Raw genomic sequence first — 27,956 nt, 5'->3', positions numbered from 1 at the left:
GCTGAGCTCAAAATGGGAAAAAGGACTGATGATTACACAAAGAGGACAAAGTGTATTGTTTACTTCAGATACAATTTGTCTAAGAAACATAATAATAATTGCACTGGATATACCACCTTATCACCTCATTGAGACACCTCAAAGTGCTTCACAGAATATATTGTGAAGTGAATTGACTGTATATTTGTGGGCGAATCGTGGCAGCCAACTGCGCAGTGTCCCACAAACAGTCGTGCATTGAGTGACCAATTTTTTTAAGGGAATATTACCCCCGAAAAGCGATCTGCCAATCGGGTCACTACTTACTGATAGGTAAACAGGGGCATGTTGAGTAAAGAAATTTGCCTAAGGTTTAGCCCTTCCCGGGAATAGAACCCGGGCTCTCTCGCTTGCGAGGTGAGTGCTCTAACCATTACTCTATAGGACTCCATTATGCGGGGGGGGGGGGGGGGCGGGAAGAGGGGAATAAGATGATGTGTAATTAGAAAACAAAATCGGTAGTTATCATAAAACTCAACTCACAACCCAGTGGGACACTGATCCACACAATTGGCTGCCGTGTTTCACCCACAAAATATACAGTCAATTCACTTTACAGAATATTCTGTGAAACGCTTTGAGACGTCTCGAAGATGGAATAAGGCACGATATCAAATGCAAGGTTTATTATTATATTTGTCCATTTTTACTTTTAAAACTACTGTAAAGCATCTCCTCGCCAACCTCCATAGCTCTACCAACCACAAGCACCAGCCCATTCAAAACGGAGCTACTCATATCCTCAACCGCACTAAGCTTTGTATGCCCATCAACTCTGCCCTCACAAGGCTCAATATTCTTCCTGTGAATTAACCACAAGTTCCTCATTCTCACCTGCAAGTTCCTAAATGCCATAGTCCCTCTCCAACCATGTGATTTTCCCCAGCCTCACTCCCATGCCGATCTGCTCCACTTGAAAAACTCAAAGATTACTGCGCGCTCCTCACCTCCTCTGCTCATAATGTGGTTGAGCCTTCAGATACTATACCCCTACCCTCATGAACTTACTCTTACATTTCATTACCTATCTCCTTTCTATGTGTCTTTAAAATATAACATAGAAACAGGAGTATCCCTTTCAGCCCCTCAAGCCTATTCCACCATGCAAATGTTACTCCCCTGTACAAATTAGGGGCAGGATAAACCTGGGAACTACAGGCCAGTCAGCCTAATGCCAGTAGTGGGGAAACTTCTAGAGACTATAAACCGGGACAAAATAAATTTTAACTTAGAAAAATATGGGTTAATAAAGGACAGCTAACACGTATTTGTTAAAGGCAAATCATGTCTAACAAACCTGATAAGAGTTTTTTGATGAAGTAACGGAGAGGGTGGATGAAGGTAGTGCAGTTGATGTAGTTTATATGGATTTTCAAAAGGCGTTTGGTAAAGTGCCACATAAGAGACTTGTAAGCAAAATAGAAGCCCACGGAGTTAAAGGGACAGTGACAGCATGGATACAGAACTGGCTGGGAGACAGAAAGCAGAGAGTGGTGGTGAATGGTTGTTTTTTTGACTGGAGGGAATTGTGTAGTGGTGTCCCCCAGGAGTCTGTATTGGGACCACTGCTCTTTTTGATCTATATAAATGACCTGGACTTGGGTATAGGGGGTACAATTTCCAAGATTGCAGATGATACTGAGCTAGGAAAAGTAATAAACAGTGAGGAGGATAATAGCAGACTGCAAATGGACATAAACAGACTGGTAAAATGGGCAGATGAAGCTTAATGTGGAGAAATGCGAAGTGATGCCTTTTGGGAGGATGAATGAGGAGAGGCAATATAGACTGATGGTACAATCTTAAAGGGGGTGAAGGAACAGAGATAGCTGGGGGTTCATATAAGTAAATCTTTGAAGTTGTTAGGCAGGTAAGTAAAGCTGTTAAAAAAACATACAGGATACTAAGCTTCAACTCCATTCACCCACCTTTGTTCCGTATCCCTTGATATCCTTACCTAACAAATATTTATCGAACTGTAAATCTATCAAACTATAACTGTAATTATAGCGCTTGAACTGTGCCTATAGTTACTCCTCTCCTCTCCCTCTTCTCTCGCTGGTTCTAGCAGCACCACACACCCTGTTTTTTTTAAATACAGGTAGCGATTCCGACATAAGGTGTCCTCTCCTACGGGGAACTGCCAGAAATTAAAACTGAAATCATGCAAGCCCAAATCTCTTACCCTACAAAATAAAGGCAGAATCCACCCCTGTAGCATTGAAACAGATTCATAACATTTGCATTNAAAAATTTCAAATTTGCTGTGCTTATTTCCATAGCAACATCAAACTAAAGACGCTGTTCTGAACACTATCTCTGTTCTTTCCACATACCCTTCAGTAATTTCATCAGAAATAATTGGGTTAGAATACTTGCAATTTGCAGATAGTGGCATTACTACAGTGAATCAAATAATAAAGGGGAAAATAGATCTGTGCCTGCTGTAAATTTTTTGTAGAAAATGTAGAAAAAGTAATTTTTAATATTTGGCAAATTCTAAAACAGTGTAGTCCAGTTATCCTGTTATCCATTCATTAGAAAATTTCAAAGTTATTCTGCTTTGCATGCTCCATGTAGCACACTTGTCCCTGTGTGTTCTTCCACACTTGACTCTAGGATTGCACCTTCCCTGACAGACGACCATTCAGACATCAAGTCCTGGACGAGCATGTATGTCCTTCAAGTGAATGTAGTCCATCATCGCATCTTCACCAGTCACAATTGGCTCCGTATTCCATCACCCAGATTGATTTTAAGATCCCTGTGCTAATTTTCAAACATCTCCACACCCTACATCTGTCTTCTCTGATTTCCTGCAGTACTAAGTCCCCGCCCTATCACCCCACTCTACTAACTCAGTCTGCTTCATGTTCCCCAGAACATCAACCCTCCCCCCCCGAAACTCCGCTCCCCGATCACCCGTCTTTGCCAGACTGCACTGACTCCCTATCCCAGAAAGGATCGATTTCAAGATCCTCACCCCCGTATTCAAGTCCCTGCACTCCTCTGCACTCCCCTACCTCTCTGACCCTCTCTCCTCAGCACAGTACCCGTTGCCTTCGTTCTTCTGGGTCTGGCCTCCTCCTTGACCCCCGAGTCCTCCGCTCCACCCTCGGCGGCCGTGCCTTCAGCCACTATGCCCCGAGGCTCTGGAACTGCCTTCCTCACTCCCTTCGTCTCGCTTCCTCCCTTTCTATTTTTAGGTCTCTGCTGAAGACCTTTCTTTTCGACCGCGTCTTTGGTCACCTTCCCACCCCTCCTCCTGGCTCGTTCCCGGGATCCTAAACTGTAAGGCGCTCTGAGACACCGTCCGGGGTGGAGGGCGCTATATAAATCCAAGTTGTTGTTGAGTTTTCAAACACTTTGCTCTTGATCTATGGAACTCTCTCTCTAAATAACTCACCTCACACTTTTCCTCTTTGTTTCTGAAACCCACCTCTTATTGTGTGTTCAGTCACCTCTCTATTATTCACACCTCCCATCCTTCTCAGGCTCCCATTCACTCATGTCTGTGAAGCATTTTAAAACCATAGAATCATAGAAATTTACAGCACAGAAGAAGGCCATTCAGCCCATTGTGTCTGTGTTGGCTCCTTTAAGAGCAATTCTTCAGTTCCATTTACCTACCCTTTCCCAATACCCCTATCCAGTTTACTCTCTTTTAGATATTTATCTAGTTCCCTTCTGAAAGCTTGTATAGATCCTGCCTCAACCACATACTACATCCGAAATACTCTGTGCATAACCATTTGCTTGTTTGCTAACGATCTTAATGATGCCCTTAGCATTCGCTATCTGAAAGGCCAGTTTATAGGTTTATAGGTGCCAGTTGGTTTGTGTGTTATATAAGGAATTAAATCCCAAAGTTATGCAAGATAAATAGTGCTTATTAAATAATTACTTACTGTTTTCTATTGTGGGGTCATATGAGTCAACAAACTGCCCTTCAACAAACTGAATGGTCAACGAAGACTTCCCTGTAAAATAGGGGAGAAAAACGTCAATACTGAGTTGTCCAAAGGAAACCATAATATACACTATTATTTGAAATGAAATATTTTCTAATATAATAGTCTATTAAACATAATCAATTATTATATTTGCAAAATACAACTTACTTCCATGAGTGGAGGGTAAGTTTTTTTTCTTAAAATTATTACGATTACTTTCCAGTGCCCTATTAGGGTATTAGTCCCTGATATTTGTAATTTGTGGAGTGGTATAATAAAAGGATATTAATAAAAGCCTTTCCCACCCTCCCCCGTACACAATTTAGGCTTCAAATTCTCTTGCCCAATTTAGGAAACTTAAATTCTACCATTTAACCTACACATACCACACACATATACACACCCCACCGACACCCCACATACAATTCATGATCAGTAATGTTGGAGGTGCCATCCTTCAGATGAGACGTTAAACCAATGTACTGTTCAAGAGGACATTAAAGATTCCATCGCACTCTTCAAAAAGAGAAGGGACTTTTTCCTGGTGTCCTGGCTATCAATTCACCACAGATAAAATTTGTTATCCATTTTATGGCTCTACATGGGATCCTTCTATGCAAACATTAGTGTTTTTTGCAGGTGCAACCATACAGTACATCATGTGACGTATTTTGAGACTTCCTCATGTGAAAGGCTCTATAACAAATCTAAGGATTATTATTATTAAATGAAATTACAAGGTCTATGAGAAGAGCTTATTATTTCGCTTTCCAGTGTTAATATCTTTTAAAAAACAATAATTTGATCATTCAATGTTTGTGGGACCCTGGTGTGCGCAACTGGCTGCTAAGTTTTGTCCACAAAATACAGTCAATTCACTTCATGGTATATTCTGCAAAGGTTTTGAGACGTCTTGAAAATGTGATAGGGCACTATATCAAATACAAGGATTATTATTATTGAAGTACGGGCCACCCCAAGTTCCCCACCTCTGTCTTCCATTTCTCCCCAACTGCTTTTCACCACCTTTGTCAACTCCCTCCATTTTTGGAAAATTTCCTTTCACTGTCTCTAAATTTAAAAGTCAACATAGTGTCCTGGCCAATGTCCCCAACACAAAAAAAAATTTGCTTATCTCATTGCTTGTAAGACGATACTAGTGCAGAATATGTGCTGTGTTTCTCTCCATAACAATATTCTATATTAAAGTACAAGCTGTGTGTCAAAGCTGGCTCACTTGGTAGCACACTTGCCTTTAAGTGAGAATTCCAAGTCCAGGTTGGGACTTGGAACTCATATAGTCGAAGATGACACCGCAATCAGTGCTAGCGGTGTGTTGCATGCTCAGAGGAGACGTCCTTCGGATGAGACGTTAAACCAAGGACCAGTCTGGCTGTTCAGGTGGATCGTAAAAGATCCTATGGCACCATTCAACAAGAGAACGGAATTTCTCAGAGTGTCAAGCTAACAGTCCCCTAAATACAATTGAAATGCTGTACATTGTCCAGTGCCTTGGGACGTCCTCCCAACGTGAAAGGCGCTATACAAATGTAATCTTGTTGTTGTCACCATTCATGACCTCATCCTGGACAAGCACCTTGATATTCTTGGGATCCCCGAAACCTGGCTCTCCCCCAATGACCCCGTCTCCCTAGTGGAAGTCTCCCCTCCAGACTACACCTTCCACCACATGCCCTGTCCAAACCAACGTAGCGGCGGGGTGGCCTTCATTTCCAAAGCCTCCCTTGGTCTCACCCCCTACTCCTCTGGCTGCTTCCCCTCCTTCGAGCACCTCACCCTTTTCCAACCCTCTCTCCCTTTGAAAATCCTCCTTGTTTACCGCCCCCCCTAAGCCCCCCCAGCTCCTTTCACACAGACATCTCTACTCTCCTCTCTTCCCTGTCCCTCTGCTCCGAGTGCCTACTCATAATGGGCGATTTCAACCTCCACTTAAACTCCCCTTGCACCACTTCTGCTGATTTCACTGCCCTCCTCTGCTCCCTAAACCTTACCCTTCATATAAACTCACCTACCCACAACCATGGTCATGCACTTGACCTCATCATCACCCACGGCCTTGACATTTCCGAGCTCAGCATAGTGGATAAGGCCATCTCGGACTACTTTTTCATCTCCTTCTCCTCTTACATCCCTCTCTCCTCCACCAAGCCCTCAACCATCCTCTACCGCCCTTGGAAAAGTCTACCCCCTGAGACCCTCACAAAGGCCCTCTCATCTTCAAACATCCTATCCATCTGGCCTTCTACCCGCGGAGATCCTTGACACGCGCAAAAACGGCCTTCTACTCCAACATCATCTTGGAAGCTAAATACAACCCCAAAATCCTTTTTTCCACCACCCACTACCTCCCCCATGCCCCCCCCTCAGGCCTCCTCAATCTTCGTATCAAATGCCAAGTGCGAGGAGGTCATGGAATTCTTTTCAACTAAAATACTGAACATCCGCCAGGCAGCCTCATCCACCTGCCCCTTGTCACCCACCACGCCCTCTCTGTCCCCCTCACCCTCCTCATCATCTGCTACTACCACCAGCTCCTTTCTACACTCTTTCCTCCCCATCTCTCCCTCCTCCCACCATCACCTCCATGAAACCCACCACCTGCTGCCTCGACCCCCTCCCCACCAACTTACTGGTCACATAGCTCCCCCTCCTCTGTCCACTGCTGGCTGACATTATCAACCAGTCCCTCTCCTCCGGATCAGTCCCTGCCTCTCTCAAAACTGCTGTAATCACCCCCCTCCTGAAAAAACCCTCCCTAGATCCCTGAAACCCCAGCCATTACCGCCCTATTTCTAACCTGCCCTCCCTCTCAGAAGTTCTAGAACGCGTTGTTGCAAACCAACTCCGCGCACACCTCTCCTCCCACTCCCTCTTCGAGCCCCCCAGTCTGGTTTCCGCCCACAGTACAGAGATCGCGCTTGTAAAAGTCACAAACGACATCCTCTCTATCTGTGACCAGGGCTCCCTCTGCCTCCTTGTCCTTTGGTCACCTTCCCACCCCTCCCCCTGGCTCGTTCCCAGGATCCTAAACTGTAAAGCGCTCTGAGACGCCGTCTGGGATGGAAGATGGATAAATCCAAGTTGTTGTTGTTATTCATTCCATGGGTGTTTGTGGGACAGTGCTGTGTGCAAAATTGGCTGTTGCATACACCCACAATAAAAAAAATCACTTAACTTTACAATATATTCTATGATGTGATTTTCGACATCCTCCTGACTTGAAAGGCTGGTTACCAAATGCAAGGATTATCAAGTTCATATAGTGTGCATTTATAAAAAGATCACATCAGTTTTTCAACGAAGTCATTAAATCTCAACTACTTTGCGATTCAAGCGGACATTAAGAAACCTTCCTTCCCCACTCAGAAAAAGTCAAGGATTCCTGTCATTAAACATGTTTACATTCTCTCATCCAATTCACTCAAAAATTTCTAATAAATTGAAACACCCTTTGTCTTACAGGGTTAATAAGAGCTGAGTGGGAAGAAAGCTTGCTTACAGTGACTGGTTAACAGTGATGAATCAACTACAATAAAATATTTACTTAATAATCAAAATAATCCTTGCATTTGATATAGCGCTTTTCACATCGGGAGGACGTCCCAAAGCGCTTCACAGAACACACTGTAAAGTGAATTGACTGTATATTTGTGGGCGAACGCGGCAGCCAATTGCGCACAGCAATGTCCCACAAACAGTCGTAGATTGAAAATGACCAATTTATTACTTATATTAAGTTATATTACATATATAACTTAATATTATATTACAATTATTACAATTATTACAATTATATTACAATTTATTACTTTTACAATTATATTACAATTTATTACTTAAGTGTTACTAGGAATAAAACCTAAATCCCCATCTGCCTTTTCCTAGAATTTTGTTGGTATTGAAAACAGAATAGTGCTTAAAGGATGTGGGAGCAAGCTCCAATATTAGTTCTACCCATTGATGGTGCTTCAGAACTACTGCCCACTAACCTCAATTAGTGAGCAATTGTGAAAGCTACTGTCCCACAAGAGGTTGACTGTTCTTTAAATAGTAAACTTCCTGGACAGATGCTGAAAATATTGGAATCAGATAGGTGTAAAATTGCTGGTCCAATAGCCGCCTTGTTGTTAGTCTAAATAAATGCGAGTTAAGTCCAACAGAGCTGTAAAATCCACACCTACTGTGAAACTATTGTGCACAAAACACAACACTCTTGATCTGAGGCAAGCCAAAAATGTTTACTATGTTGCTCCACCCTGAAGACTGAACTCCAAGCCGTCAGGGTGGATACAAGATGTGGTTATTAACCGAACCCGAAGATGTGCACACCTGTATGAAGCAAACAAAAAATATCACCACCTCTGCAATGCGTGACAGACGTAATAAAAATACTTCAAACTGTTCCTCTCTTCTTTCTGCACTGTGCTTTTGCTGACAGGCGCTTGTAATTTTCTGCTAGACTGACACGTGTTACCACAGCGATGCTGTACAGCCAACTTACATTGCAATTCCATTTTGCATTTCATGTACCTCAGAAGATGTCCATGTTTGGCTGAAAAATGCAGCCACAGAACCAGAGCTATAACTTTATAAATAATCCTTATCTTTGATAAAAGCAAATTTTCAGATTTAAACAGATATGATTCAATCATTGAAGCGATTGGAGACGTTTTGGTAACGTGATAAAGCGCTATAGCAAATGCAAGTATAGCAAATGCAGTATGCAAATACATGTATTCATTATTAGATATTATATTTTTATGTTTTATCTTGGCTGCCACCTTTAGAAAAAAAACATTGCTTGCTGTACCAGTAAATTGATTTAACACCTTCACTACCAAATATACTTATAAAAATTTGGAACAAATAAAGAACTGAAAATTATTTTTTTGACATATACTATATTTGCAAGCTAAAGCATTATTTTGCAGATTTTTTTATAAATAGCTCAATGCATGGAGTTGATGTACATGCACTTTGATGAAAGGACATTTCATTATGCACCATAACAATAATAATAATCCTTGCATTTGATACAGCACCGTATTATAAGAACTGAAGAATTTGCTAGGTAAAAAATAGCAAGTTTCCTGGGTCATTTTTGCTACCTTTTAAAATATAGGTATAACATCTGCCTTTCTCCAGACCCCAGGCACCTCTCCAGTATCCAGTGATATCTGAAAGATTTGTGGCAATCTTCTCCCTTAGTTCCTCAAGGATCTTCGGATGCAATTTATGCAGTCCCCGAGATTTGTTTACCTCAAGTTTGCACAGATCTTCGGCAACCATGTTGGTAGTGATCTTATCATATCAGAGACGTCTCAAAGTGCTTCACAGGATACTCTGTAAAGTGGTGTCACTGTGTTTATTTTGTGGATGAAGCAGCTAGTTTGCACACAGCTGTCCTGCCAACAACCATGGAGTGAATGACCAATTTTGTTCGGGGGACTCTTGGTCAGAACACCAGGAGAAACTGTCTTCAATAAAAGATAAATACACAGTAACTAAAAACTCTTTGGCAGTTACTCCCAAAACAATTACTGATTTGGCATTTAATTGGATATTGCATTTGCTTCAACACATTCAGGATTGGGATGTTCAATACAAATTCTATACCATAGTTGGGCATAATTAATAAATTCATCAAGGTTTTCAAATATATAAAATAGGAGAATAAGATGCATCAATGTTTCAACATCTTGTTTATTGTACTGAAACAATGCTAACAGTTCAAATTAATACTGTGTCTTGGGACGTCATCCCATTGTGAAAGGTGCTACATAAATACAATCTGTTGTTAATACTGAAATGACTGCACATTAATTGACATTGGAGGTAATTATGTGGTCATTACTAAACAAAAGGTTGTCATTATTAATGGGATTTAAAATGGGAAATATTGCAATCCTAAAGCAAGATTACTAAAGGGCCTATGTGGCCTAGAGAACAAATTGTTAATTTTGTTACTTCAAGACTAGATTTCTCCGAAGTCTTCCGTGCCAGCCTCCCTAGCAGAAACTGCAAAATGTCCAAGAACTCGTTAAATAAAATCTTTGCTGGCAATACTGAAGTGGAGTCCTGTAGTGTTAGAGCAATCGCCTCGCAAGAGAGAGGACCTGGGTTCAATTCCCGGGCAGGGCGAAACGCTGGGCAAGTTTCCTTACTCCACACGCCTCCGTTTACCTAGAAATAAGTAGGAACCCGGTTGTTCGTCAATTGGTGGATTGCTTTTCCAGGTGCAATAATCCCTCAACAAAAAATTAAAAGAAATAATAATTTGGTCACTCAAATAATTTGGTCACTCAACTGTTTATGGGACTGTGTGCAATTGGCTGCTCTGTTTTGCACACAAAATATAATCAATTCACATTACAGTATATTCTGTGAAGCGTTTTGAGACGTCTTGAAGATGTAACAATGCGCAATATCAAATGCAAGGATTATTATTATTATTACTAATGTACTTTCTCGCACACTCACCCATCAGCGATCGGGCCTTCAGTTTCTCTGTACTCACCCTCTGGAACTCCATTCCACATTCCCATCGCCTCATTCCCTCGACTCCTTCAAGGCATGCCTCAAGACCCTCCTCTTCGACTGTGCCTTTAGCCACGCTCTCTGCCTCCCTGATCTTGATCCCAACAACACCCCGCTCCACTGACCCCTCCCCCACTCGGGTCCTAATGACCCTGACCTTCCAACGCCTTGGAATATCTTCCCGATGTGAAAGGCGTTTTACAAATGTAATTCTGTATTGTATCCTTGCTGGCTCCATGGGATTCCAGTACTCCAGATCCTTGCCCTTACCTTCAAATCCTTTCACGATATTGCCCACCCTATCTCTGCAATGCCCACTAGTCCTAACCTCCAACCTACTCTTTGGACTCTGACCTGGTCTACTTTCCTTTGCTCAAATACACACTTTATCCTGTGAAGCACGTCGAGACATCTTGACCATGTGATAAGGGCCTTTAGTCCCATACTCTGAAATATTACTTCCCCAAATCCTTTTGCCTTAAAAAATTCTTTAATTGACCAATGCCTACAAACTCCCTACTCGATATGTCCTATCATCATTGTGAAACGTCAAGGTATTAATAATAATAATTGTTGCATTTGATATAGCACCTTATCACATCTGAGCCGTCTCAAAGCACTTCACAGAAAATACTGTAAAGTGAATGGACTATATATTTTGTCGGCAAAACGCGACAGCCACACAGATTCATCATATGCATTGTACGTGAGATCTTATAGAAGTACAATCTGTTAGTTTCATCAGACCTACCTACTATTGGCACATTAATTCAGTTACTATATCCCTTTTCAAACCCTTAATCCATTAAGTATTTACAATACTGCGCTATGGAAATAAAATGGCTAAGATGCCAATTACGTTGACATAAATGTAAAATACAAACAATCGCCCACTCTTGGCCTGAATCACCCTTATGGGTCAGTTTTGAAGCTAAAATTGCCATTAGAATTGCCTCCAATCAGTAGTCATGCACGTTAATTTTTAAAAAGATCTAATTAGCAAGTATGATTCAACCTCATCTACAGGTGCTTAACAACAACAACAACAACAAGATTTCATTTATAAAGCGCCTTTCACGTCAGGAGGACGTCCCAAGGCGCTGTACAGTTGGGTCAGGACCCGAGCAAGGGGGAAATGGTCAGGGTGAGGGAAGGGAGGGAGGGTGCGAGGAGGGGGAAGAGAGTCGAGAGGGGAGCTGAAGGCACAGTCAAAGAGAAAGGTCTTGAGACCGGCCTTGAAGGAGGAAAGGGAGGAGGCGGCGAAGGCACTGGGGATGGAGTTCCAGAGCCTGGGGGCTGAGAGGCTGAAGGCCCGGCCACCGATGGTAGGGCGGTTGGGGCGGGGGATGTGGAGCAGACCGGAGCCGGAGGAACGGAGGGTACGGGCAGGTAGGTAGGGGGATAGTAGGTCGGAGAGGTAGGGGGGAGCGAGGCCGTGGATGGCCTTATAGGTGAGGATGAGGATCTTGAATTTGATCCTCTGGGGGATGGGGAGCCAGTGGAGGCGAGCGAGGGTGGGAGTGATGTGGTCGCGAAGCCTGGTGCGGGACAGTACACGAGCTGCAGAGTTCTGAATGACCTGCAGCTTGTGGAGGGAGGTGGCGGGAAGGCCGGCGAGGAGAGAGTTCCCATAGTCCAGCCTTGAGGTGACAAAGGCATTAAATACTTAACTTACCTCAAAGTTCCATTTAATAAGGCATTTTAAAAAAAAGCTTACTTGTGCAGTTATTACTGCAACTGTTTGTTTTCAGCCCTGCAAATAAATGCAGCAATTTCTAAAGTATTGGAACCGGAAGAAATTCTCCAATATAAGTGGTGCACCAAACAACAGCAAGCCAACTATGGACATCCTCCCAATTCCTACCAATTCCAAAGTCAAAAACAACTCATTCAGTAATGTATCTGGAAACCAATTAACTCTAGCTGTCCTGGTACTTTTTTACGATTGGGTGAACATCTATATATTAATTTTACAACAACAACATGCACTTATATAGAGTCCTCCATGCAGGGTAGCATCTCAGAGCGCTTAAATCTTAAATAATTATATTGGGGAATAACATTAATTTTGTTATTCAATATCTCCTCAGACAGTGGACGAGGAAAAAGATTTGAGAGTTGTGGTGGAGAGGGGAGAAGAAAGAGGAGAAAAACAGCTTTCCAACTGCAGTCCCAATACCTTGCTGGATGTGGATGAACAAGAGGGCAGGGCTTAGCTGCGACACTTTCTGTGGTTATGCAGCCTGCCAATACTCTAGCTTCACACATGAAGAGGCCAATACCCACTTGAGATGGAGGGCTACTTATGTCTATAGAACTGCACTTCAGTGAGAAAAGGTTTTTTAAAAAAATCATTTGCAACCACAAATGATAGAAATTCTAACAAAGACAGCCTTATCTTTACCCAGCTTCTGCTGGTTGGTCACGTTTACTATATTCTGATATTTATGGTTCAAGACGATCATTTTGTATGATGAGAGACAGAAAAAACAAAACGCTTTGACTTGGAGATTGATAGATGGAAATTTCAGAAAATTCTGGCATGTATCCAGTATCAATACAATTTCCATTTATATAGCGCCTTTCATGTTGGAAGGACGTCTCAAAGGACTCAACACTGCTGACTGGGCTTGGGTGGGAACCAAACGGAGGGAGAAGGGGAAAGATGACTGAAAACACAGTCAAGAAGGTATACCTGGAAACACACCTTGAAAGAGGAGAGAGCAACAACAACTTCCACTTATATAGCGTTCTCCATGCAGGGTAGCATCTCAGATCGCTTAACAGTGGCGGAGCAAGACTCTGAGCTGGGGGAGGTGGCCATAAGCACGATCGAAGAGGAAAGTTTTCAGGCGGGATGTGAAAGAGAGGAGAGAGTTTTGAGGCGTAATGGCTGAAAGCACAAACTCTGATGGTGTGGCGGAGGGTGCGAGGGACGAGCTGGAGGCCGGTGCCAGGTGAGCGGAGGCACCAGGTGGTGGATTGGGGAGTGAGGAGGTTGGAGAGGTACGGAGGTGCCAGGGAGTGAATGGATTTGAACACAAGTATGAGGATCTTGAAGTCAATCCGTTCAGTGATGGGGAGTCAGTAGAGACTAGCCAGAACTGGTGAGATGTGGGTACGGAATTTGGTCCAGGTCACTATACGAGCGGCAGAATTTTGAATAAGCTGGATCTTGTGAATGGTGGAGCCAGGGAGACCGGCGAGGCGTGCGTTGGGAGTAATCCAAGCGGGAAGCGACAAATGCATTAATTTGGGGTAAGGTACTGTCGGAGGCGGGCTATGTGACGGAGGTGGAAGAAGGTGGTCCTGGACAGGGACTGGATGTGGGGGAGGAAGGAAATCTGACGGTCGAACTGGACGCCTAGTTTGCGCACTGGTTCAGTGAATCTGAGGGATAACCCAGGGAGGTTGAGGTGTTTAGATACACAGGAGTGAAGACTCTGATGGGAGCCAAGGAGTATGGCTTCTGTCTTGTCCATATCAGCTGCAGGAAGTTTACACTCATCCAGGCCTTGATGTCTGCCATTAAGCTGATAGATCATCGGCGGACCTGGAGTTGGTATCAGAGGAAGCAAAGTAGATTTGTGTGGCATCCGCACACACATGGAAATTTACTGTGTCAAATGTCTGCGGATGACATCATCCAGCGGGAGCATATAAAGAAAAGAGGGCCAAGGATGGAGCCTTGGGGTACCCTGCAGGTAACCGGGCGGGAGCACGAGGAGAAACCATTTGCTGAGATAAAATAGAGGTGGTTGGTTAAGTAGGACGTGAGCCATACGAGTGTGTTCCCTCTAAGAAAGATGAGGGAGGAGAGCATGGAGGAGGAGGACTCGGCAGAGAGATCCAGGAGAACGAGGAGGCAGAGGGAGCCCTGGTCCCAGATAGATAGAATGCCGTTTGTGACTTTGACAAGTGCTGTGGACAGGGCAAAAACCAAACTGCAGGGGCTCAAGAAAGGAGTAACCGGTTGCCTGTGTTGGCGAGCAGGGAGAGAGAAGGGGGAGTCAAGTGACCAGCAGCTGGGTGGGGAGGGGGTCAAGGTAGCAGGTGGTGAACTTCACCCGGGTGATTGTGGTTGAGAGGGAGGAGGGAGAAATGGGGGCAAAGGAATGTAAGGACGGGGGAGTAGCAGGAGCTGTGGCGGAGGGAGAAGGCGGTGTGGATGGTCTGGGTGGGATGGAGGGCGGAGTGGGGGGAGGATGATCCAACCAAGCAGATGTTTTCAATTTTTGAGGCAATGAAGTCTAGGACCTCTTTGCACTTGGCGTTTGACATGAGGATCAAGTGGACTTGAGGAGTTGCATGGAGATGATGGACGATGGAAAACAGCGTCTTTGGATTATTGCTTGCCTCCAGGGTGACTTTAGAGTAAAAGCCAGTTTTGACCTGTGAAAGGGAGAGCCGGTAAGTGCGGAGGTGCTCAAGCCACAGCTGGTGGTGAATCGTGAGGCCGGATTTCGGCCATCTGCACTCAAGCATCCGGGTTTGTGTTATGAGTGAGTGGATACTCATTGGTACCAGGGGGAGCAAGTGGGTTTGGAAACAACCCTGGACTTCAGGGGAGTCATTCAGCAGCATGACCTCTGTATCAGGGCGGAGGGCCAGAGGGAGAGGAGGTCTGAGGAAGGACGGGCATTTGTCACGGACTCAGGGGGAAGCTTTTTCCAGGGGCTTCCAGAAAAAAATGGTGGAGGGCTTGGAGGAGGAGAGGGGGATGTGGGAGGAGAGAAAGATGAGGAAGTGGTCCGAGATAGCCTTGTCCATGATAGACAGGTCGGAAATGTCAAGGTCATGTGTGATAACGCGGTTGAGGGAGTGACCACGGTTGTGGGTCGGCGAGTCGATGTGGAGGGTGAGGTTTAGGGAGGAGGCGAGTGAAATCCGAAGATGTGGTGCAAGGGGAGTTTAGGTAGAGGCTGAAATCACCCATTATGAGCAGGTGTTCAGTGCAGAGAGACAGGGATGAGGGCAAAAGTCAGTAGGACTCCGGGAAACAGTTCCCAAGAACGGGGGTGGAATGGCTCACCAATTGGTAGGTTGAGAAACATAAAGTCAGTATTCACTGAGTGAAGGGAGCAGCCCAAGGGGTACAGTTGAACAAGGTTGCAAAAGTAGTATGTGGCGAGACTATAGGGATTCAAAGGTGGAAACAAGGATCTTGAATCCAACCCGCTGGGATGGGGATCCAGTGGAGCTGAGCGAGGATGGGAGCGATACGCTTGCAGAGCTGGAGCAGAAGAGGACACAGGCTGCAGAGTTCAGGATAGTTTGCAGTCTATGCAAGGAAGCGCTGGGGAAAATCACACATTAGTGTGTACATGTAGACTAGCTATAAATTCATATGGAGATTTAGTTACATTGAACTTACTCCACACCCACAAATGAATGTTACACTAAAGCTATGCATCAACTTAATTAATTTACAATTTATAGTTTTGGTAACAATACTGACAGCCTAATAATTCTAGTTTTTCCCCTCATCCACATATTTTTAAACCTCCTGAATTGACTTCTCAAATGCATTCCTCACTGGCCTCCTCCCTATAAACTCAGGCTAACCCCATAAACACTCTGCTCCACCAACCTCCACATGCCCAACACCACATTCCTTGCCAGGCTCCCGTCTCCCTGCCTCCCAATGAATTGACTTCAAGTCCAGACTATCACCTATAAAATCCCTCAAGGCCTAGCATCCCCCTTAGCTATCTCATCTGAGCGCCTTCTACACTTGGCTAACCTCGGATTGCTGGCTGTCTTCCAACCCCTTCAAGCGACCATCGATGGCTCAGCCTTCAGGATCAATGGGATGTGGAATGCCCACCAAGTAAGGCAGCAGAGGCAGAGTTCATTGTGATTTTCAAGAGGGATGTAGACAGATATATGAAATACAGAGCTTGAAAGTAATACACCAGTTCTCAGAGAAAGGTGTGCATTCAAACCCACTGTCTTGATAAGGTAGGCAATGGGATTTAAATGCATACGCTGCTCGGAGAGCTGGCCCAGACTCTATGGGCTGACTTGACTATAAATTTCTCTGATTATAGAACTCTTAACTAAACCGCTGATCATTGCAATTCCAATCAGTCTTCGTCAAGTGCTGAAGGACTTTATATAAAAGGTGCTATTGGGTTTAGAAAATTAAGAGTTTGTGGAGTTCCTTACAATTATACATGACTATTAATATAACTACCAGTTTAAGAGATTTAGAGTCATAGAATTATACAGTACAGAAGACAATTGTGTCTGTGCTCGCTATTTAAAAGAACAATTCTTTCAGTTCCATTTGCCTGCCTTTTCCTCATACTCCCGTAAATTGCTCCTTTATAAATATATCTCCAGTTCTCTCCTGAAAGCTAATGCAGATTCTGCCTCAACCACCATAGCCAGCAGGGCATTCCACATCCAAATCTCTGGGTTTGTTGGTGACTCGAGATCACAGATTTAAAATAGTCTCTAAAAGAAGCAGAGGGGAGGTGAGAATTATTTTTTTTTTTTACGCAGCGAGTTGTTCGAATCTGGAATGCATTGAATGAAAGGGTGATGGAGGTCAATTCAATAACTTTTAAAAACGCTGGATGGGTATTTAAGGAGGATGTGTTTGCAGGGTTATGGGGAAAGGGCTGGAGAGTGAGATTGACATTACATTGTTCTTTTCAAAGAGCCGGCACAGACTCGATGGGCCGAATGACCTCTTTTTGTGCTGTACGATTCTATGATTCTATGAAGAATAAATCTTTCCCCTTTGCTAATTATCTTAAATGGCAGCGCAGCCAGCCAAGCTCATTGGCAGGACCTGGAAGGGCAAACCAGTCCCTGGGGGCACTCAGCTCCTGTTAACCCTGCAAGCCAAAGCCCTAACGGGTAGGGTGGACCTGGCTGGACAAGTAAAAGGGAAGTTTGCTGGACAGCAACATCAATGGCAAGCTATGCGGTTTTAGCTGGTTAGACTCCAGTAGTACCTCAACGCACATGCTGGGGTCCCCAAGTCTTGGCTCTTGACAACCTGCGCCTAATAATTTCTGGAATTAGGTTAGCAGGATACGTCACTTCAGGGAGAGAGTATACATTCTATTCCAACAATCTATCTCTGGGATTTCCATGTGTGGGTGGGATGCATAGAAATCTCAACTTGGTTTGGATACTCTTAAGCACTTTGATGAGTTTCCATGAGTCAGACAGCCGGGTGACCAAAAAAATTATATTTAGAGAAAGCAGGAACAGGCTCAACAGCGTTGTCATGTCATTTCCATTTAAATTTTTCCAGTCTCTGCTTATACGTCAAACCATTCATCTCTAGTATCATCCCAGTAAATATCCTCTGTACCCTTTCTATAGCTCTTGACATCCTTCCCAAAGTGGGACCAAAACTGGACACAAAACTCTTAACTAGGAGTCCTGCAGCTCAGTGGTTAGAGCACTCGCCTTGCAAGCGAGACACCTGGGTTCAATTCCAGGCAGGGCGAAACCTTGGGCAAGTTTCCTTACTCCACACGCCTAATAATAATCCCCCCAAAACAAAAAACAATAATAAATTGGTCATTTTCAATCCACGACTGTTTGTGGAACACTGCTGTGTGCAATTGTCTGCCGCGTTTCGCCCACAATCTACGGTCAATTCACTTCATAGCATATTCTGTGAAGCGCTTTGAGACGTCGAGAAGACGTGAACAGCGCTATATCAAATGGAAGGATTAACTACAATTTGACTAGCAACATGCAAGTGCTACATGTGCTCAGGGATTTGGTTTCTTTCCTTCCTTCAAAATAATTTTCACTCATAACTTCCCATCCTAGAATTTAACTTAGGGATGTGGTAAAACAATGAAGAGCTTTGTTCTGGTGTCAGCATTTCAATCTTAGCCTGTACTTCAATCAGACCACAAACCAAGCCCCACAAAGGCAGAAAGTCTCAGCTTGCAAAACATCTCCAGCTTGCAAAACATCTCGATCTTACAATACTTCTAAAAAAAAATCTGCTTAGGTTGATCTTGGATACACACTCATTCTTTTTTTCCCCCTTTTACCCCTCCCGAACCACTCCCAGACTAATTTTTCAATGTGACTGGGCCAGAGAAAATGTGCACTTATCAGATATCAATTGACCAACCAATTGACCTATTATATAATGTATTCTAATTGGAAAATATTTTATGTAACCTGATATTGTGAAGTTGGAGATCTGGAAGCATCAACTTGCAAGTATGGTGCAAGTATGCTGACATCAAAATGTTTGTGCATGCACCAATCCACCTGCCAACCAATCTACTTGCCGGTCAATCCACTGGCCCGCCAATCCACCGGCCCGCCAATCCACCTGCTCACGAATTGGTTGCCGGATTCACCTACAAATAGTCACTACCCCGTACAGTAATTCTTGTGAAACGCTTTGATAGGTTTTGAAGTTGTGATGAAGCGCTACAACAATAATTCGCACTTATATAACACCCTTCACCCAAGGTAGCATCTTGGAGCTCTATGTTAAATGCCCAGGATTATTATTAATATTAGTATGCACTCACAATTTTTTTTCAACACTCTGCTTGCCAAATAAAACATCCTCTTGAAGTTATTTTATATAGGCACTTTCTGGTGGCTACATGAAACCCCAACTACCCTTCTCGAACCCCTCCAATCGGGTTTCTGTGCCGCCCACAGCACAGAAACAGCCCTGGTCAAAGTGACTAATGACAGTCTGTCCATCTGTGACCAGGGCTCCCTCTGCCTCCTCATCCTCCTTGACTGCTCTGCTGCCTTCGACAGCGTTGACCACTGTATCCTCATCCACCGCCTCCTCTCACCTCAATCTTCATGGCTCTGTCCTTGACTGGTTCAGATCGTGCCTCTCACAACACCTCTACTTCATCTCCACAAATGGTTTCTCCTCTAGCATCCGCACCGTCCCGTGCGGTGTTCCTCAGGGCTCTGTCCTTGGTTCCTCCTCTTCAATACCTATACGCTTTATACCACTGCTGTCCTGACAGAATGTCTGTCGGACATCAAGTTCTGAATGAGAGCTAACTTTCTTCAGTTGAACGTCAACAAGACCGAGGCTCTCCTGATTGGCTCCCGTCAGCGCCTCTTCACTTCAGGCGCTGACAGCATCACCATCCATGGTGGTACACTCCACCTTGCTCAGCCAGTCCGGAACCTTGGCATCTTGTTTGACCCTCAACTATCTTTTCTATCCCACATCTGCGCCATGACCTGCTCTGCCTTCCCCCACCTCCGCAACATCGCCCAGCTCTGACACTGTCTCACACGGCAGGCCACCAAAACCCTCATATATGCTTTCATTACATTGAGGCTCGACTTTGCAAACTCATAGCTTGTCAGCATCCTGAACTCCTCCCTCCACAGGCTACAGATCATCTGGAACTCTGCAGCCCGTTTCCTCTCCCACACGAGGCTCCGCGACCCTATGACCACCATCCTCGTCCAACTCCACTGGCTTCCCATCACACAGAGGATATAGTTCAAGATCCTGGTCCTCACCTTCAAAGCCCTCCACACACACACAGTGCTCACTTGGGTCGGTCGAAAACATGACAAACATGGCTGCTTTGGGAGCCAGACCCATCCTCGAGGACTGGTTGGAACAGGTCTCTGCCACACATCAGGTAAAGTAAGACTCGAGACAAAATGTTCTTTCAGGTTTTAGATGCCAGCCTGGTGCAGCTGTTAAGACTCTTACTTCTGGTTGAGGGTTCCAGCCCCAAGTCAGGAATTTACTGATGGTGGATCTTATCACTGACAATGACACTATTCACTATTCAACAAAAGATGGATATCCTGACCCACATGATCCTGGCCAACAATCTTCTTTCAATCACTTCATGGCTGTTTGTGGGACCTTGCAATATGCAAATTGGCTGCTGTATGTGCCCACAAGTGTATATCAGTTACTTTAGCAACTTATGCTACCACCCCTTGGAATTCCCTTTCACTCTCCTCCATCTGTCTTCAAACCTTGTTTAAAAACCTGGCTCTTTGACTATGCCCACGGTCCCAACAAATGGCTGAATATCAGACCCAATCGTTGACTCTTATCGTATCTCGGAGTTTTGGTGGACACCAACTTCAAACTGGACATTGTCATGAAGGATTGCGCTGAGAAGGAGCGAAGGGCAATCTGGTCATGCTCATCCCTCTTCAAGGATAGCAAGGTCCCAATGCAGGTCAAGCTTGTGACAAACAAGACCCGTGTTCAAGCTCCTGGTTCTCACCTTCAAAGCCTTCCATAGTCTTGCTACCCCTACCTCTGTAACCTCCTAACCCCCTACCATCCTACTCGCTCCCTCTGCTCAATGGGCTCCGGCTTGTTTCACGTCCCCCTCTTCGCTCACCCTACTATTGGAGAGTGGGCCTTCTGTCACTCTGCCTCCACCCTCTGGAACTCCATCCCGCAGTCCCTCCGCCTCACCCCCTTCCTTGCCACTTTAAAGACCCATCTCAAGACCCTCCTCTTCGACCATGCCTTCAATCTACCTTCTTTCCCCCTGCCCTCCACCCTACCCGACCCCCAGCTCAGGTCTGAAACTCTGTCTGTCCAGCGCCTTGGGACGTCCTCCCGACATGAAAGGTGCTATACAAATGTCATTTTGTGGTTGTTGTTCTACCCACATCCTCCACACATTTCAAAAGTAGTATAATTCATAAGAATTAATACAAAAGGTCAGACTTAAATCTTTTAATTAAATAAATAATCCTTACATTTAATATAGTGCCTTTCATGTCAAAAGAATGTTTCAAAGCTCTTCACGGGATTTACTGTAAAGTATGGTGACTCTATTTTGGAGAGATGTATGATAAATTGTTTATCATTTGGTAAGGCTTTGAAAGTATCATTTTCCATTATTCTTGTTCAAATTTTTTGATACTACCACTAAAAATAATCTTTGTATTTGATATAGTGCCTTATCACGTCTTCGAGATGTCTCAAAGTGCTTCACAGAATAGACTGTGAAGTGAATTTGCGAGCAAAACTGTATTACTTTCAAACTACTTTATTTCCTAATTATTTCACTCATTGGTGTTTGTTACCCTAAACTAGGGTGGTCCAACCTTTTGGCTGCTGAGGGCTGTTTGCCCTATTTGAGCAGTATTTTTGTGTTTCCCTTCCAGAAACATAATGTTTATAGGTTATGGAGGTATTGGTTGTGCTAGATAAAATGGATATGGGGAGCCGGATGAAATCGGCCCGCAGGCTACCAATTAGTCTACTCTGCCATAAACCATAGAGCCCTTTACACTATCTCAAACATTGTATTAATCCGTAATGTTTCACATTCACACTTAATGTAGTTTCCCAAGAATGAGGAAAGTGCTTAGCCTGACCCAGCCCACTGAAGCAAATGTTGAATTGATACGGTACCTCTTGTTGCACTATAAGTCATGCTCAAACATAGCGACAATGACCCTTGAGCACTGTCCATAGCGCAGTGCCAGCAGTTTTTTTAAATTGTCACTATTTTCTCAATTTTTCTTCTGAGCATGTGCAACTTGCGCAAATGTACCATATTTGCAGAGAGATAAGCAGCTGCAGTTCAAGCTTGAATCTCCATCTGATGGAACCATTGCTTAATGTGTGCTGAGCTGTGGGCAGGAAGACGTTGACAATGCACTGTTGCATTTCATGCTGTGCTGTCTACCAGGAAGCTCACAGGGTACCTGTGGATTCTTCCCACTTAGATTCTGTTATTCCAATGTCCTAATGGGTAAGGTGGTTTTAGCTGGACAAGCAGTGGGGAAGCTTGCCAGACAGTGTTCTGAATGGTAAGTTGTGCGGTTTTAGCTGGTTAACTCCAGCTGTACCCCAATGCACACTCTGGGATCCCCAAGCGAACCTGCACCTAATACTCCCCCAATTAGATAAGCAGGATGCATACTTCCAGGGAGAGAGCTTGTACTCCATTATTTTGTGTTTCACCCACAAAATATACAGTTAATTCACTTTATAGTATATTCTGTGAAGCGCTTTGAGATGCCTCGAAGATGTGATAAGGAGTTATATCAAATACAAGGATTGTTATTATAAAAACAATATACAGGAATTTGCATGGCTAGGGTGGGATCCATGGAATTCTGTTTGGTTTGGATACTCGAGCATGATGATCAGTCTCCCTATGCAACATCTAGCTGACCCCCAAAAATATAACCCAGCTCAAACAAAATCTGTCTATTTCAATTTTGTTCTTCCACATCTGCCTTCCGCAGCATCTTGGATTCTATTTCACCCAATAAATGAATGAGCACCAGCTCTAAATTATTTTTGGTTTACCGTATTTTTCTCTGGGTCAAATTCTGTCTCATTTGGATACTCTGAGAAGCCCTGCGATGGATTGCTGCATTTGTCATAAAGCTAAAATAAACTCTGAATACAGTTGACTGGGTGAAACTCGAGGGGTGGATATTCAGAAAGAGAGCCTTCAATTGATCTTATACATATAAACTATTTCCTCTGGCGAGGAATCCAGATACNAAAAAAACATGTCCTCTGGTGGGGAATCCAGAACTCTAATAAAATTAGAGCTAAGCCGTTTAGGAATGAAATCAAGAAGCATTTTTTCACCCAAAGGGTGCTGTAAATCTGGAATTCTCTCTCTCAGAAGGGATCCATTCAAATTTTCAAGACTGAGGTGGATAGATTTTTGTTAGGTAAGGATATAAGGGATATGGGGTAAATGCAGTTAATTGGGAGTTGGGGTACAGATCAACGATGATCTAAAACAATGGTGGAACAGTCTTGAGGGCTAAATGGCCTACTCTTGATCCTATATGGATGAAACCAATTCAGTTCAGAATAGTTTTTTTTTAATTTGTGTGTCAGGCAGTTAAGTTTCCTTCAGCTAGTTTATCTTGCATTCTTCACAATAAGCAGGGTTTTTCTGCCTTCACAGTTAACTCAGAGAAAAACAGGCCAGTGGGGTCAGCTTGATCTTGAGGTGTTGGATCACTTGCTTTGTGCTGCTAACAATGACAGCTCTTCGTTCAGTAGAGTCTCTGAAAGTCATTCACACCCCGCCTCAAGGAGGACCTTTATTTTGTATCCAGAGGTAACAAGCAGCCAGGAAAGCATGTTCTCTGACAACCCATCCTAACAGGCCAGCAAGGGTAGACATGCATCTTAAATTAAAAGCAACTGTGATGGGGGGTGGGGTAAAGGCAGATGTGGAAGAACAAAATTGAAATAGACAGATTTTGTTTGAGCTGGGTTATATTTTTTGGGGTCAGCTGGATGTTGCATAGGGAGACTGATCATCATGCTCGAGTATCCAAGCCAAACAGAATTCCATGGATCCCACCCTAGCCATGCAAATTCCTGTATATTGTTATTATTATGCATTTGATATAACTCTTTATCACGTCTTTGAGGCATCTCAAAGCGCTTCACAGAATATACTGATTTGTTGTTGACCTCAGATTGTACATTGGGGTAACTGCTGGAGTTTTATCAGCTAAAACTGAACAGCTTGCCATCCACTCCCCGATCACCCCAGTCCTTGCCAGACTGCACTGGCTGCCTATCCCAGAGAGGATCGATTTCAAGATCTTCACCCTTGCATTCAAGTCCCTGCACTCCTCTGCACACCCTTCCCTTTCTGACCTCCTCTCGCCTCAAAACAGTACCCGTTGCCTTCGTTCCTCCGGGTCTGGCCTCCTCCTCTTCCCCCGAGTCCTCCGCTCCACCCTCAGCAGCCGTGCCTTCAGCCACTATGTCCCGAGGCTCTGGAACTGCTTTCCTCACTCCCTTCGCCTCTCTCCTATTTTCAGATCTCTGCTGAAGACCTTTCTTTTCGACCGCGCCTTTGGTCACATTCCTCCCCCTCCCACTGGCTTGGTCCCGGGATCCTTTACTGTGAAGTGCTCTGAGATGCCGTCCGGGGTGGAGGGCGCTATATAAATCCAAGTTGTTGTTGTTGTTATTGAAGAGCATTGCTGAGTTAGGACCACCCTACCCGATATGGCTTTGGCTTACAAGTTTAACAAGAGCCAAGTGGGAAGAATCCCCACCCCGATTGACTGGTGTGCCTCTTCCAAGTTCTGTAAATGAGTCGTACTGTTTGGAACGTTACTTCGAGTACAATGAAATCACCTCAGAAAACAGACTACCAACACCGAAAATGAGTTGATTCTTACATTCTGTTGCCAAGCACTCCACCTTAGAGCTAGTTCAGCTCCAGGGAGATACTGCTTACCATCCCCCAACCTGAGGATAAAAGAGTTATATAAAAGTAAGTTACTACAGTATGATTAACAAGCAATCATGATTATGTGACTCTATTACTCAAGTAAAAAAACAAAATGCAGCAGGTTCTACTGCTTATAATAAGCATGAGTTCCCAGCCTGAAACAACATTCAAAAATCAGCAAAGTCATTTCTGGCAGATGTCCTATAACCACTATTCACCCTGAACTAAAAAAAGTCAATAGTTTGTTGAGATACAATCGACTGTACCCAAAAGATGGCTCTGCAATAAAGACGATTGTTTTTATAGGAAAATAATTAAGTGGGATTATTTCCATTACCTCACAGAATATACAAGACCAAGGTCACACACTTATGCAGCCCCATATATATCCTATGTCAGTGATGCCATGATGTAATAAGGCATGATGTAATTTGCAGGAAAGAAAACTTACCCTGGAGCTTGTTTGCTCCCTGTCGCACAAACAAGGCACACACTCAAAAAAGACTTGACAAACTGCCAGAAAAATAATATTTTAAAGGCATACCTGTGTGTATCATGATGAACAGCAATCTGGAATCTATTTCAAGGGCATACCACATAATAGGAGGACACTGCCCTAGTTTCACTTTCATGGTTTACAAAGTCACCTCAACTATCTTTGATTCATTCGGACTGTTTGAAGATATTGCAGCATACAGTTATACTACATATAGTAATTAAGATGCTTTTGATATCGCCTCACCACATCAATGAAATCTAAAACACTTCACAGTATTTTTAGTGTATAGAGTAGTGACTGTAATTTGTATTCAAACGTGGCATCCAATTATGTACAGCAAGGTCCCACAAGCGCATAGTGAATGACCAATTTATCTGAAGCAGTTGACCGGGACACTGGGAGAATCCCCCCCTTTATCTTTTTGAATAGTACCATGAGATCTTTACATCCTTCTGAACAGTCAGATGAGTCCTCAGTTTAATATATCGCCTGAAATGCAGCATCTCCAAAAAAAGCAGCACTCCTCCAGGACTTCCCTGAATTATTAGTCTAATTTATGAGTTCATGTCCCGATGTGAGGGTTAAAACCACAACCTCAGAGGCAAGTACTAACAACTGAGCTAGGCTGATGCATTCAATATTCCAATCTAAGCAGTTTCCTATTTGAGAATCAATTCAATGTTTGTGAGAAAGAGTCGTAAGGATTCTTAAAACGTTGTCAGTATAGTTAGAAAATCAGGCTATTGGTAGAAAAAAATATAAGTGAACTAACTAGAATGACTGATATTATCCAGTTCCCTTTGATCACAAAACACTGGCGAAAAATCATAGAATCTTAGAGCACAGAAGGAGGCCATTCGGCCCATCGTGTCTATGCCGGCTCTTTGAAAAGAGCTATCCAAATCAATCCCATTTCCCCGCTCTCTCCCCACAGCTCTGCAAACTTGTCCTCCCCAAACAATTATCTACTTCTCTCTTAAAAGTTGTTATTGAATCGGCTTCCACCACACTTTCAGGCAATGCATTCCAGATCCGAACAACTCGCTGTGTGAAAAAACTTCTCCTCACCTCTCCTCTGTTTCTGTTAACAACTATTTTAAATTGGTGTCCTCGGCTTACTGATCCATCCGCCAGTGGAAATAGTTTTTCCTTGTTCACCCTATCGAATTCCTTCATAATTTTGTAAACTTCTATTTAAGTCTCCTCTTAACCTCTTCTGCTCCTTCCTAAGAAAATAATCCTAGCTTCTCTGACCTCTCCTGATACTGAAATCCCTCTTTCCTGGTACCATGCTGGTAAATCTCTTTTACACCCTCTCCAATGCCTTGACATCCTTCCTAAAGTGTGGTGCCCAGAACTAAACACAGTACTTAAGCTGAGGCCTAACCAGTGTTTTATAAAGGTTCATCATAACTTCCTGACTTTTGTATTCTATGTCCCTATTTATAAAGGCTAGTATCTCGTATGCTTCTTTAACAGCTTTATACTCCTCACTGTTTTCCTAGCTTAGCATCATCTGCAAACTTGGAAGTTGTACTCCCAATACCCAAGTCCAGGTCATTTATATCGATCAAAAACAGCAGTGGTCCCAATACCGACTCCTGGGGGACACTACTGCACACTTCCCTTCAGTCAAAAAAAACAACCGTTCACCACCACTCTCTGCTTTCTGTCTCCCAGTCAGTTCAGTATCTATGCTGTTGATGCTGAAGTAAATGAGTTCAGGAAAAAGAACAATTTAAACAAATACTGTATATACAAAGTAAATAAGAAGATCAAGAAACATATTTGCTATGATCAATATGCAAGCATTTGAGTTAGAGTATGCAATTGCCTCACAAATACAGTACTCCCCAAGAAGCACTGCCTTTAAACCATTGAAAGGAAACACATCCTGTTCTATTCTGGGTTTTTCCCAAATCACTGCAAGTCTCATCACCCAGTATTATGTTGCAAAGCTAGTCCATGCCATAGCTAGCGTTCAACACACTGTATTTTAAACAACAACAACATTTCATTTATAGAGCGCCTTTCACGTCGGGAGGACGTCCCAAGGCGCTGTACAGTTGGGTCAGGACCCGAGCAGGGGGGAAATGGTCAGGGGGAGGGAAGGGAGGGAGCAAGGAAGGGGGAAATGGTCAGGGTGAGGGGAGGGAAGGGAGGGAGCGAGGAGGGGGTAGAGAGTCGAGAGGAGAGCTGAAGGCACGGTCAAAGAGAAAGGTCTTGAGACCGGCCTTGAAGGAGGAAAGGGAGGAGGCGGCGAAGGCACTGGGGATAGAGTTCCAGAGCCTCGGGGCTGAGAGGCTGAAGGCCCGGCCACCGATGGTAGGGCGGTTGGGGCGGGGGACGTGGAGCAGACCGGAGCCAGAGGAACGGAGGGTACGGGCAGGTAGGTAGGGGGACAGTAGGTCGGAGAGGTAGGAGGGAGCAAGGCCGTGAATGGCCTTGTAGGTGAGGATCAGGATCTTGAATTCGATCCTCTGGGGGATGGGGAGCCAGTGGAGGCGAGCGAGGGTGGGTGTGATGTGGTCCCGAAGCCTAGTGCGGGACAGTACACGAGCTGCAGAGTTCTGAATGACCTTCAGCTTGTGGAGGGAGGTGCCGGGAAGGCCGACGAGGAGAGAGTTCCCATAGTCCAGCCTTGAGGTGATAAAGGCGTGGACCAAGTTTCAGCAGCGTGAGGGGTGTGGTAGTGCCGTAGCCTAACGACAT

At 44.1% G+C, this 27,956-nt stretch overlaps 1 protein-coding gene across 2 annotated transcripts in view; it reads right to left on the bottom strand.

The window, feature by feature from the left end:
- Positions 1-27,956, bottom strand: part of rheb (Ras homolog, mTORC1 binding) — a 53,105-nt gene that overhangs the window by 22,204 nt on the left and 2,945 nt on the right. Inside the window, exons 1-2 of one of the 2 annotated variants that reach the window (XM_007906362.2) lie at positions 10,531-10,555; positions 3,948-4,019 (exon numbers count right to left, since the gene is read on the bottom strand). In XM_007906362.2, the coding sequence (XP_007904553.1) occupies positions 3,948-4,019; positions 10,531-10,552 (94 nt within the window). In that variant the 5' untranslated portion in view covers positions 10,553-10,555. Of the gene's footprint in view, positions 1-3,947; positions 4,020-10,530; positions 10,556-27,956 lie in introns of those variants that run through there. The other variant, XM_007906361.2, reaches the window with a different exon arrangement.

The sequence above is a fragment of the Callorhinchus milii genome, unplaced genomic scaffold (assembly GCF_018977255.1).
Source record: "Callorhinchus milii isolate IMCB2004 unplaced genomic scaffold, IMCB_Cmil_1.0 Scaffold2, whole genome shotgun sequence".
Classification (NCBI taxonomy): domain Eukaryota; kingdom Metazoa; phylum Chordata; class Chondrichthyes; order Chimaeriformes; family Callorhinchidae; genus Callorhinchus; species Callorhinchus milii.
This window is presented reverse-complemented; position numbering and strand designations above follow the sequence as displayed.